This window comes from Grammomys surdaster, unplaced genomic scaffold (assembly GCF_004785775.1).
Source record: "Grammomys surdaster isolate TR1022 unplaced genomic scaffold, NIH_TR_1.0 149, whole genome shotgun sequence".
NCBI lineage: Eukaryota > Metazoa > Chordata > Mammalia > Rodentia > Muridae > Grammomys > Grammomys surdaster.
This window is the reverse complement of record NW_021604607.1, coordinates 13,748,149-13,760,613: the sequence shown is the minus strand read 5'-3', so window position 1 is coordinate 13,760,613 and position 12,465 is coordinate 13,748,149. Positions and strand designations below refer to the sequence as shown.

General features: G+C 41.5%; 1 protein-coding gene across 1 annotated transcript in view; it reads right to left on the bottom strand.

Annotated features, from left to right (window-relative positions):
* Hnrnpll (heterogeneous nuclear ribonucleoprotein L like) overlaps positions 1-11,167 on the bottom strand; it is a 30,391-nt gene extending 19,224 nt beyond the window's left edge. The window contains exons 1-3 of the mRNA XM_028765160.1: positions 10,659-11,167; positions 3,025-3,143; positions 153-390 (exon numbers count right to left, since the gene is read on the bottom strand). Coding sequence (XP_028620993.1) covers positions 153-390; positions 3,025-3,143; positions 10,659-10,997 — 696 coding nt within the window. The 5' untranslated portion in view covers positions 10,998-11,167. The remainder of the gene's footprint in view (positions 1-152; positions 391-3,024; positions 3,144-10,658) is intronic.
* Between the last annotated feature and the right edge of the window lie 1,298 nt (positions 11,168-12,465).

The window sequence follows — 12,465 nt, the reverse complement described above, 5'->3', positions numbered from 1 at the left end:
GGTCTACGTTAGTTTCACGCCACCAGGGCTACATAATGAAAATGTATCTCAAAACAAAGGAAAACAACAACAAAAACAAATACTAGTTGGCAGATAAAAAAAACTACATGTTAGTTGTTATAAGAGGTCGTTTATTCTACTGAAATACATACCACTGTAATTGGATAAAGAGGATTCTGAATAGAGAGCAAGAGGACTTTGTTGCCCCCCGATGGATCATCAGTATTTCCTGGCCGAGTGATTCTTTTGCTTGTAGAATAGTTGAAGAAAGCCTGTTGGCCAGCAATGTACACAGGAACATCTGCAGCAAATGTCACACATTCTTTGGCACTATCTATATTTTCAAACTCCACTAAAGCCTGTCGTTTAAATGGCATCATCATCACATAGCTGAAAAGGAAGAAATATCAAAATACAACATCATTTATTCTCAGTCAAGTAAAAGCAGACTTTAATCTCCTCAAATGAAAGCTTATTCATCTTATGCCCTACACAAGCTCAATCCCATTATCAATCACTAATACCCCTCTTGCAAAGCAATTAGAAAACATCAAGACACAGAAACTAAAAATTCCAGAGCCAGCAAAACCCATAGTTAAACAGCAGGAACTAGCTAGGCATGGTGGCACAGCTATAATCTCAGCACTTTGAAGTGAAGGCAGAAGGGGACTTCAAGTTCAAAGCCAGTCTCAAAAAAGAAAAGAAATAGCAGAAATGTCCACACAACACTAAGAATTAATTATTTCTATATTATTTTATCAAAAACAGATAACTAGAAGCAACCATAGATTGACAGAAGTTCATAAAGTAATTTACCCCAAAATACTTTAAATAGCCCATGAAAATACACCTAAGAGAATACAATAATCATGGTTTAACTATGAACAGGAGAATAAGGTATCTACTTTTGAAAATATATTCCTTTGAGGAGAATATATTTTAATAGACAAAATGAATGATAAATGGAGAGATCCCAGCACTCAAGAGACCAAAGCCAGGAATATCTCTGTGGATTTGAAGTTAGTCTGCTCTACACACTGAGTTCCTGGCCAACCAGGGCTACATTATAAGACCCTGTCTAAAAAAAAAGAAGGAAGAAAAAGAAAAATCATGTTTTTTACAACTACATGCATGCTTTACAACAAGAGAAACAACATATTCTCAACTGACAGGAATAAGAACTTTCAACTGTCTTAAAATACAATCAATATGGTTAAATCAAATACATCGAGCCAGGCAGTCAAACCACTCTGCTTAACAGATATATAGGACCCACATCTTGTTAGAAACTATTAGTAAAAAACAAAACAACAAACCCACACTTCAATTCCAGTAAACTGCTACCTTCTTCATTTATAAAACTCGAGTTATTAACAAGATTAGGGTTACCACACAAACTGCCTAGCAAGCAGCCTGGTATACTATAGGATCTCAATACAGAGCTATTACTCTATATTCTTCAGAACTTGACACACCCAACTTTACATCCTCAGAAGATAGAAACAGCCTGGCACAGAGCATGCTATTAAGTATACGTGTTTACCTAGGAGGCTGGTTAGCTATCCCCACCCACATCACTAAAAATTAAACAGTAAAACATTGGTCTTGGATTTAAAACTACAGCAACTATAGTATAACTGTAAGTAAGGAATATTTCTTATAGAAATAAATTCTTCAATAAAGTTTTGAAGTTTTTTATATGTAAAAAATATAAACCCTGAAATCAGGTCTATTATTTTAAAAAAGGGGTGGTGGTGGTGAAATGGCTCTGTAGTTAAGAACACTTACTACTCTCACAGTAGACAAGGGTTCAGTTCCCAGCACCCACATGGGGATTCACAACCACCTGTAACTCCAGTTCCTGGGGATGCAGTACATTCTTTTAAGACCTCTGTGGAAACCATAAATATATGCAGACAAAACCCTCAAACACATTAACAAATCTAAAATAGAATAACGTTGTCTCTCATATGATACATAAATCATGGTGCAAGTTTAAAATGCTCTCCCTGGAAACACAGAAAAGCAAAACTAAAAGTACAAAAGGTACTGGCCTATTATAGATTTGGTCATAGTAAATCTGCTTTCTAGCTGAGCACAGTAGCACACACTTTGGATCCTAGCACTGACAAGGCAGAGTTCTGTGAGTTCCAGGCCATCCTGGTCTACACAGCAAGTTTCAGGAATGCCAGGGATGCATAGAGACCCTGTGTCTTTTAAAAAGAAAAAGTTTTCTCTACCCAAAGTAAGACATTAACTAGAAGCAAACTCAAAGATTTACCAGACAATGACTTTGTATGAAGACAAGAAGAGGAGAATTTAAATGGCACAGACATTTCAACATGTGCTTAAACAGCCTAGTGAACAATTTTTTTTTCAAATCTTTAAAAAGAATTCATGAGAAAAGCCAAACAAAAAACAAAAACAAAAGGGCATGAGGAGCCAATATTTCCAACTCAATACCATGAAAATTTTTACCTACTAATTTGTTGAATGGCTGGTGATATATCAAAATAAGCACCTACAAATCACCCCAGGAAAGCTCTAAAGGCTCAGTGGCAGAGTGAATTCAATCTCTAGCACCAGAACACAAAATGTAGTAACAAGCTTAGAAGTTTCCAAAGGTGGGGCTGGCAAGACCTCTCCCTGGGTAAGAGTACAAGTCCTAGGACTGAGTTTAATCCCTGGAACCCACAGGGGAGAGGCCTGACTCCTTCAAGTTGTCCTCTCACCTCCATACACTGTGAGTAAATGGAAAAACTTAAAAAAAAAAAAAAAAAGGTTCCAAAGATGGCAGACACCTATAATCCTAGCACTCAACAGGCTGAGATAGGATGGATACAATTCCAAGCTAGCCCTCCTTTGAGAGGGAATGCTCCCTCTCAAAAAAGAGAGATAAGAGTTTTTTTTTTTTTTCATAGAACACATACAAGCAAACAGTACATACCATCAACTCAAAGCAATCAAGCAAGGCATGCCCTCCCATATTATTTTCAATGTTTACGAAGTCCCCACTCTCCTTACCATATTGTCCCAAATTTCTCCAGTGCCTCCACAAGGTCGGCTTCCACGACAGATTCACAGAGCCCTCGGACATGGACAACAGGAGAGACAGAGACTTTATGATGACTTCCACCTCCCTCCTAGGGAAAAGAAACAATTTCCAGTTAACTTCAAAGTTCAAAGTCTAAACTGCATCTTTCAGTAAATTCAACTCTACATTATAAAGCAAATACACACATGTTTAAAAAAGACAAACCAAATTACAAGTTAGCAGAAAGGCCTGTTCTAGTAAGCCCCTACACACACACACACACACACACACACACACACACACACACACCCCTACACGCTTTGGTTTTTCAAGGCAGGGTTTTTCTGTATAGATGAGGTTGATCTCAAACTCTGGGATACGCCTGTCTCTGAAATTTTCATTCCTAAAAAAGAATGATGTTGAGACCAGCAGGTCAGCTCAGTGGGTAAAAGGCACAGACACTTGCCACCACACCTGACACCAAAGTCCAATTCCTAGTACCTATACAACGAAGGAGGAAACTGTGTGCACAAATATATTTCTTTAAAAAGTGTTCAAAAGCCGGGCAGTGGTGGCGCACGCCTTTAACCCCAGCACTTGGGAGGCAGAGGCAGGTGGATTTCTGAGTTCGAGGCCAGCCTGGACTACAGAGTGAGTTCCAGGACAGTCAGGGCTACACAGAGAAACCCTGTCTCGAAAAAAACAAACAAAACAAAACAAAACAAAAAAAGTGTTCAAAAGCCAGGAAGGGAGATGTGGTGATGGGAGATGTTTTATTTACTGAAGTAAGTGGTGGGTTCATGAGTAATTTTTTTCATACCTTTTTGTCTTACATAATCTATCTCCTATTCAATATTGTTTGCCCCCCTCTTGGGGGGGGGTCTATCCCTGTATATTATATCTAGATAAACAGACAGACACCTTTCCCCTTAAGCTAAAAGAAATAGGGTTGTAGGCATCACAATACTTCATCCCTAATTCACTCAACATTCCTAATAATGATGATCTTTTATATAACCTTTATCATTTTTTATAAGACAAAAATAAGTTGATGAAGTAAACCTAACAGTGTCTGTTTTCATATTTCTCCAACTGTCTATCATACCACTTCTAACTGTACTTTTTGTCTATTATAAAATTCACCTTTGAATTCAATTGTGTCTCTAGAGTCTCCTCCCTCTTCCTTTATCTTGGCAATAACTTCTGAAGACGCCTTTTAGCTTTGCCAGTTCCTCTCTAAGAACTGCCCATCATGAATAATGGGTATACATGAATAATGATGAATACAGTACAAAAAATGGCTAGTTTTCAAATTGATCTTCTCACAAAAATGGATTACAGAACAATTTTTTAAAAATCCCTCAGAGAGTTCTCTTACTATGTACAACGAAATCATTCCCTGAAAGCTGGGGGGACATGAAAATGTTACTGCCTTGATTTGGTCTATGTGTTATATACAAATTACAACTCTGTAACACACAAATATGTACTAATATGTGTCAAAGTAAAATTTTAAAAAGAACATATAAAAGAAAAGTTAGAAGATACTAAATATAATATAGTATTTGTGGGAAAGGTGATTTTCTCAACCTCAAGGCAGAAAACAACCTCATACTCCTTGTACTTCCTTATTATCATTCAATCTATGACTTTTATAATTATCTTGGTAGTTCTCTAACTTTAATTACATATCCATACATACTTCTGTTTGAGACAGGGTCTTACTATGTAGCCCTGGCTAGCCCAGAACTCATTAACCTTATTTCTAGGGAGTATGCTACTCTGCCATACCCATCTTTAACACAAAAACTTTCTATCATTCACTTTAAAACAACTAAAATTCCAGTTATTTCCAATTGAAAAGCTGACAATTCACCTTTTCAAACTACATTTCTACCACTTCAAGGCTTAGTTTTTCTATCCTCCATTCTACTCCAAAATACTAACTTTTTAAAGACAAGCTCTCATACACCCAAGGCTAGCTTCAAACTTGCTATGTAGCAGAAAATGACCTTGAGCTTCTGATCTTCATGCTAATATTATAGGTATGCATCAAAATACCCTGTTTATGCAGTATAGGAAATCAAACTCACAGTTTCACACACACAAGGCAAGCACAAATTTAGCTATATCTCAAGCATTAACACTCTTCTTTTTTAAAAAAAAAGACTTTATTTTATATATATATATATATAAAAATAAAAATACACTGTGGCTGTCTTCAGACCCACCAGAAGAGGGCATCAGATCCCATTACAGATGGTTGTGAGCCACCATGTGGTTGCTGGGAATTGAACTCAGGACCTCTGGAAGAACAGTCAGTGCTCTTAACCGTTGAGCCATCTCTCCAGCCCATTAACACTCTTCTTAAATCACCATTTTCTATATTTGATATATAGCTATGACAAGAAATCTGAACTCTTCTGCAGCACAGAGCCTCTTTTACCTACCCTAAAATCAGTAGGTAGTTAGGTAGGCATATATGTAGCTGTGGGATTGAGGAATGCTACGCTTCTCTCATGTTCGGCAAGTACCACTGTGTCTTACATCATTATCCTGGTTGCTGGTTTTTAAACTAGTTGGTAAATGATTATTGATAATCCCTACCTATATACCAACTAAACTGGATGTGGTAGCATACACCAACAATCCCATCACTCATATACCAACATCCATGGTTCAAGGCCAGGCTATGTAGCTATTAATACTTTGAGCATGTATTCTCCAGCTTAAGGAATCATTTTTACATCTTTTCCCCCACAGCAGTCTTTTCATTTCAATAGCTAGGCTGTTGTTTTCTATTACTTCCCAACCTCAAAGTAATATTCCAAGTGTATATACCCAGCAAATGCAATATACACCTTTTTTTTTTTTTTTTAGTTTTCAATCCCTTCTTTGGACAAATTGGGTCAAACTATAAGGGAAGCTCAGTGGGTCCTCACTAACAGCCTTGAGGTTGGTCTGTCAGGCCCACGGTAATCAACAGCCACTCAAGAGCAATTTCAAGGACAAATTCTCACAAGCCAATCAAACTGTTCTATATGGCTATAGTCTTTCATTTGGAAATCTTGGGACATTTTACTGTTTTACTACCTTACACAAGTCTACTCATTAAAATTTGAAAACTCTAAATAGTTATCTTATTTACAAACAAATTACCTAACTTATATAATTTTTGGCTGTTTGAGCATTTTCTTTCCTTTTGGGGCTTTCTATTTGGGTAATTTTGTAGTTATTGTTATTTTGGCAGTATCTTAGAGCCCAAGGCTAACCTCAAACTCATTATGCAGCTAAGGCTAGCCTTTACTGACTATTCTGTCTCTTCCCATCGCTACTGCATCCCTGACCTTTCCTAGCTTTCTGAGATGGGTCTGTAGCTCAGGCTAACCTCCAGCCTCTGTCCACTTATAAGTATCAGAATTGCTGGGATTACAGACATGTATCTGGCTCTTAGCTTTGTTTTTAGACACCATTTCACCATATTGGCCAGCCTAGTCTTGATCTCCTAGGCTCCAGCTATCCTCCAGACCTTTAACCTCCTGAGTAGCTGGACTATAACTGACTGGCTATCACTCAATCTTTGACTTCCCTGCTTACTCATTAGTGGAATACAGTACTTGAAAAACTTGATCTTTGCCGGGCAGTGGTGGCGCATGCCTTTAATCTCAGCACTTGGGGGGCAGAGGCAGGCGGATTTCTGAGTTCAAGGCCAGCCTGGTCTACAGAGTGAGTTCCAGGACAGCCAGGGCTACACAGAGAAACCCTGTCTCAAAAAACACACACACAAAAAAAAAAAAAAAAGAAAAAAGAAAAAAGAAAAACTTGATCTTCAAAATGACACTCCATCTTAATTTACTTTTGGTAAATAAATTGTTTTGCTAAGTGAAGCCATAACATGTGAAGGTCTAGTTTCTTTCTTAAAATTAAAAAACTACAGAAACTTGATGATTATGTCTGCTAAATTTAAGAACGCTACTTATGGGGACCAGAGAGATGGCCTATCACTGCGCTTCTGACAAGAACCCAGGTTCCGTTTCCAGTACAATATGGTGTCTCACAACCTTCTCTAACTCCCAGTTCCAGGACCCAGTGGCCTTCTTCTAACCTCCATAGACGCTAGGCATGTACATAGTGACAGGTAGACAAATACACAATAAAATAAATAAATAAATTGGTAAGGCATCGTGGCATACACCTTTAATTCCAGCAGAGATTAAGTTTAATCCCAGAGGAGGCAGAGAAAGGTGGATCTCATATTGAGTCCCAACCCAGTCAAGGTACAGTGAGACCCTGTCTTAAAAATAAATTTTAAAAATCATACACTATTTATTCCACAAGAATGAAGTAACTGTAATACATGATGGCATGAACCTCCATAATGAAGCTTTGTTCAAGAGTGAAACCAAATGAAACAAAAATCTTGGGTTTTTTTTCTCTATGAGAAGTACAGTAGATCCTGAGAGGTAACTTATTTGTCCAATCCAAACCATTCAAAACAATGTCAATCCTACCACCTTCCCTTCTCCTTCTCTTCCCTCCCTCCCACTCTCCTCCCTCCAAAGTCTTGTTCAAGTGAGTTCCACAGCAATGCTCTCCATGTACTGGAATTACAGGTATGCACCAAACCCAGCCTTCATATTTCTTCAAACATTGAGACCACTGCTACCACTTTAACTGTTCCTCTTATTCAAGTTCTTCCTTTAACTTAGTTACTAAGTCATGAAAAGCCAAAACAGTATCAATCCTTTAAATCTTACTTTCCACTTCACAAATTTCCAATTAGAATTAAAAAGATAGTTCATTACTGTTCCTAATCTGCATTTACAGTTTGACCACAGATGTATTTCTTCTATAGGCTGAAGACCACTTAAGTTGGGCTAAACCCTTCAGTTAAATAAAAACCATATTTCAACATGATGAAGTACTAGACTCTCTACCTTAATTACGTACATGTTTCATAGCTGCAATGATTTCAAAATAGTACTGAAAATTACAAGAAAAATTTTTGAAAAGGGGGGCTCAAGAGATGGCTAAACAGTTAAGAGCACTGGCTGCTCTTCCGGAGGACGCAGGTTCAATTCCCAGCACCCACATAGCAGCTCACAAGTATCTGTAATGGAGCTTCAAGTGATCTGACTGACATCTTCACATAGGCATACATGCAGGCAAAAATACACACATAAAATAAAAATAAATCTTTTAAAAATTTTTGAAAGTGGAAAAATATGAGTCTTCATTAAACTTCACATTAGCCTATCAATTCTAGTGTTAACGTTACAAATTAATTTATTGAAGAGGAGTGTCAGATAGGGTCAGAAACAGTTTCACATGCTAGTCAAGTGTACCACCATCGACATCACGCTATAGCTCTCGCTCCAATTAAACAGTTAAATGAAAGCAGCTGGCCTTAACCACAGAGAGATGAACAACAATTTGAATTTACAACTATATGCATTAGTTCCTGTCTTCATCATTTAAAAGCTGCATTAATTAGCTAACTTCAGCTTCAAGTAAGGAAAGCATGTATAGACCAACTTTCATATTTTACAGACTAAGAAAACTCAGGGGTAGCAGTTAACTGACTTTCTCGAGGTCACAAAAACTGTATGCTATGACTAGACTCCTGATCAACCTTGTCCAATGCCACTTCCACTGCTTGACTTTAATTACTCACTAGCATTCAAAAACAATGTTAACTATTTTTGAAACAAGATTTGTGTGTATGTGTGAACACATGTATATGTGTGTGCACACCAAGCAGTTCATACCCAAGTCAGAGCACATCTACCATGTGGGCTCTGGCAACTGAAACTGTAGGTTTTCAGACATTAGCAAGCACTGTTCCCCACTGAGCCATCCATCGCTCCTGCCAACTGTTTTAAGGATCCTTCCAAGACACTTAAAAGACATTTCATAGTATTGTACAAACAACCAAGGCTTTTGGCAAAAGAACCAAGGCCTTTGGCAAAACATCTCATAACATTCCTATTTCTAAATCTTACAGTATTTGATTATGATCTTAAGACTCCCTAAGAAAATCATCTCCTTTATTCACACTTCCAAGTTACATTCTGAGTATCTCAAAAAGCTTCATAGAGAAAAATCCAAATAACTAACTGCAAGGTGTTTGATCTTGACCAAAAGGCCAAGAACCAGTTGTGTCCTTAAAGTTACACCAAGACAAAAGATTCCTTTAAAAAAACGTGGTCAAATTTCCCATCACATTTTCTCTAATTATCAGAATTTTTACATAAAAATTCACACTGAGCTAGTGAAATGGCTCAGGTAGCAAATGTCTGCCAGGGACTGAGGTACCAGGCAGGACTCACATGATGGAAGTCCTCTGACCGCCACACTCAACTGCATGCTGCAACACACACACAACATAAATGAATGTAATTTCCTTTTTTATTCAAACAGGGGCTGAAGAAAGAGCTCATCCAAAAAAAGAGCTCATCCAAAAAGCACACAGTGCTCCTGCATGGAGGGCCGGAGTTTGACTCCCAGTACCCAGGTCAGGTGACTCACAACTTAACTACCTGTAACTCTACCTCTAAGGAAAACTAAAAAACTTACTAGGTTGCCATGGGCACTTATTATGTACCCACACATGTAACTAATTTTTTTTTAATTTAAGTTAGACCAATACAAATTCGAACTTTTGAAAGATAAGCTGCCTCTAATTAAAAGGGTTGGAACACCTTAATGTTGGAAGATGTACATAATTTCATCAACTTTCACTAAGATTTGCTCTCAAATGTATTAAACGTTTAAAGAATATCTTAAGTCGTCGAGACAGTTTAAAGGCTCCAAAAAGTGTCAAACCCGTTCGGATTGCTTTGTTTCCTTAAGTCTCCACGGAACTGAAGCTGTGGGTTACGCTGTCCACATTCCTTCAGCCTCCAGCTAACAGTTCTGATAAAGGAGGATTCAAGGAATGTGTGACTCCAGCTCAGAATTCATTTCCTTCTGTGGGGACAAACTAAGTACACTACCAACGAAGAACTCGTCATTTGGAAAACCTTTTATTTGACAGCAGGGACACACTAGATCACCTGCCCACACATTTTTGTAACATTTTGTTAGGGAAAACTATCTTGAGCCATCGCCCAGCCTGAACTCCATGCCCACAAAGACTTTTCGATAGAAAGATGTTAAACTAGCAAGGAAAGTAGAGTACAGGGAGGCATGGGGGGCGTAATTTGTCGTTTAATCGCGGCTTTCAAGGAGATGAGGCCACGAAAGCCTTCCCGTTATGGTGCCCAGCGTGAGGATGCTGCGGGACGAGGAGGCCGGGTCCCAGCCCAGCCTCCGAGCCAGAGTTGTTCAACTAACAAAGAGCTGATCCCGCCGAGGGCGCGCGGTACAGCCTCCCGGAGCGGAAGCGACACCCCCCCCCCCCCCCCCCCCCCCCCCAACCCTCCCCAAGTTCAGGGCCCCGCTGCCGACTCCCTGAGGCCCGGTACCCGAAGCCCAAGCCCGCATTCGCCGTCAGGATTCGGGAAACGTGTGCAATAAATAAATAATAAGCCCGAGTCCCCAACGACACGGGAGGCGGGCGGGTGGCCAGGCCGAACCCCGCCGCCGGGCCCTGCTGGAGGGACGCTGCGCCGCGCTTTGTTACCGTGGACGGGGGCATGCTCCGAGGGCCGCCGCCGCTGCCGCCTTCGTCGCCGCCGCTCCCTCCCTCATCGCCGTCGCCTTCGTCGCCTTCTTCGCCGTCGCCTTCTTCTCCGCCGTCGCCTTCCTCGCCGTCGCCGCCACCGCCGCCGCTGCCTCCGTCGCCGCCGCCGCCGCTGTCGCTATCGCTCCCCGCCTGAGGCGTCGCTTCCTGGCGATTCTCGCTCTCCTCAGCCGAGTAGACGATCTCTCCCTCCTCGGTCTTGAGGCGCTTGGCCTGGCTCTCGAACTCTCGGTCCTCCTCGTAAGTCTCCTCCTTGGGGGAGGAGGAGGTGGAGGACATGGCGGCGCTGGAGACGGCGCGGGATACGGGCCTCAGATGTCGCCGATCAGTCCCCGCCGCGGGCTGCGCCTCCTCAGCGCGGGTCTGAGCGCCCCCGGCGTCCTCCGCGGCGCGCTCCAGGAGCCCGTGACTGAGAAGGGAGCGCGGGCTGAGGGGACGCTTCCCTTTATCTCCCAGCCAGCCTCCAGCCTCTCCCTCCGCCAGCTTCGCGGCTCCCAGCCCCGGGGGGAACGCGAAACTAAGGATGGGGCCGGGGCCGCGGCTTCCGGTCTTCCCTCCTCCCTAATCCGCTCCCCGCCGCTCAGGCGGAGCCTCCACCCCCTCCTTGACTGCCGCCAGGCGGGATCGAATCCTCAGCCCGAGAGTTCCCGCCCCCAGCCGAATTTTCGACTTCTATTGGAAGAGGCAAAGTCTATCTGGCTTCTAATTGGCTAAAGGAACTGTTCGTCAACATCCAACTGGACCCTCGCCCACCTCGGATCCGATCGGTACAACGCCCGTTGCGCGCGGCTCCTCAGCGGTTGCAGCCCCGCGGCAGTTAGCGCTGTTAGGCCCTGTCAGTAGCTGAGGTACCCGGTGAATCTGGCGAGTGGCACTGCGTTCGGCACAGTCGGGGCTGTGGGTGTTAACCGCCTTCCCGCTCATTTGAATGCTTTTCTTCTCCTTTTAAAAAGATGAGGGAAACCTCGAGAATCTCCGCACACCTACCCCACACAGCCCAAGAGTGCGCGTGGCAAAATTTCTTCAAAGTGTGTAGACTCTGCGCCACTAGCGAAATATTGGAGAACCGCTGTTAGCTATTACTGAATGTGGCGAGTCAACAAGATGATCCACACAGGCCCACGCAGAGCATAGGTTATTTGCAAACCGGACCTTTGGCTGCAAACATATCTAAGTCCCTGCTGCAGTTATGTCTTCTCAACCTTCATCTAAAACCCCTTATTCTCACTGTTCTGAATGCTCCATTTCATTCATTTTCCAAAATAGGAAACTATCACAATTCTGTTGGTTCCCGACCTACAACTCACTTCCTCTGTGAAGCATAAGGACTGTTTTAAGGTTTTAGTTGCTTCTATTTGCAAAGGCCTTTTAATATATCTAAAGATGTTTAAAAAACAAAAGTGGAAGTGCTTAAGGGCAGGAACTGTGTTCATTTCTGTAATCCAGTTTCAGTACAGTACACCCCAAGCCAATCCACCCGAGTCGATTTCAGTGACCAACTTACTGAGTGATCCTTCCTTGATAAAGGTGCAAAGTTTCTCTTAAGCAAGAAACCTATCTTACCCTAAATGCCATTACTTTAAGCCTTGGAAAACTAAGATTAGTTCTGTGCACCTCTTTTGAAAGAATGTGCCTCTTCTTTTCCCAGCTGAGGGTTGTTTCCTCCCCAGCCTGTTTTCCCCCCAAAGGCGTTTCTTCCCCCAGAAAGATGATGTGTGTATTTTCCATTGATTGTGCTTTTACCATA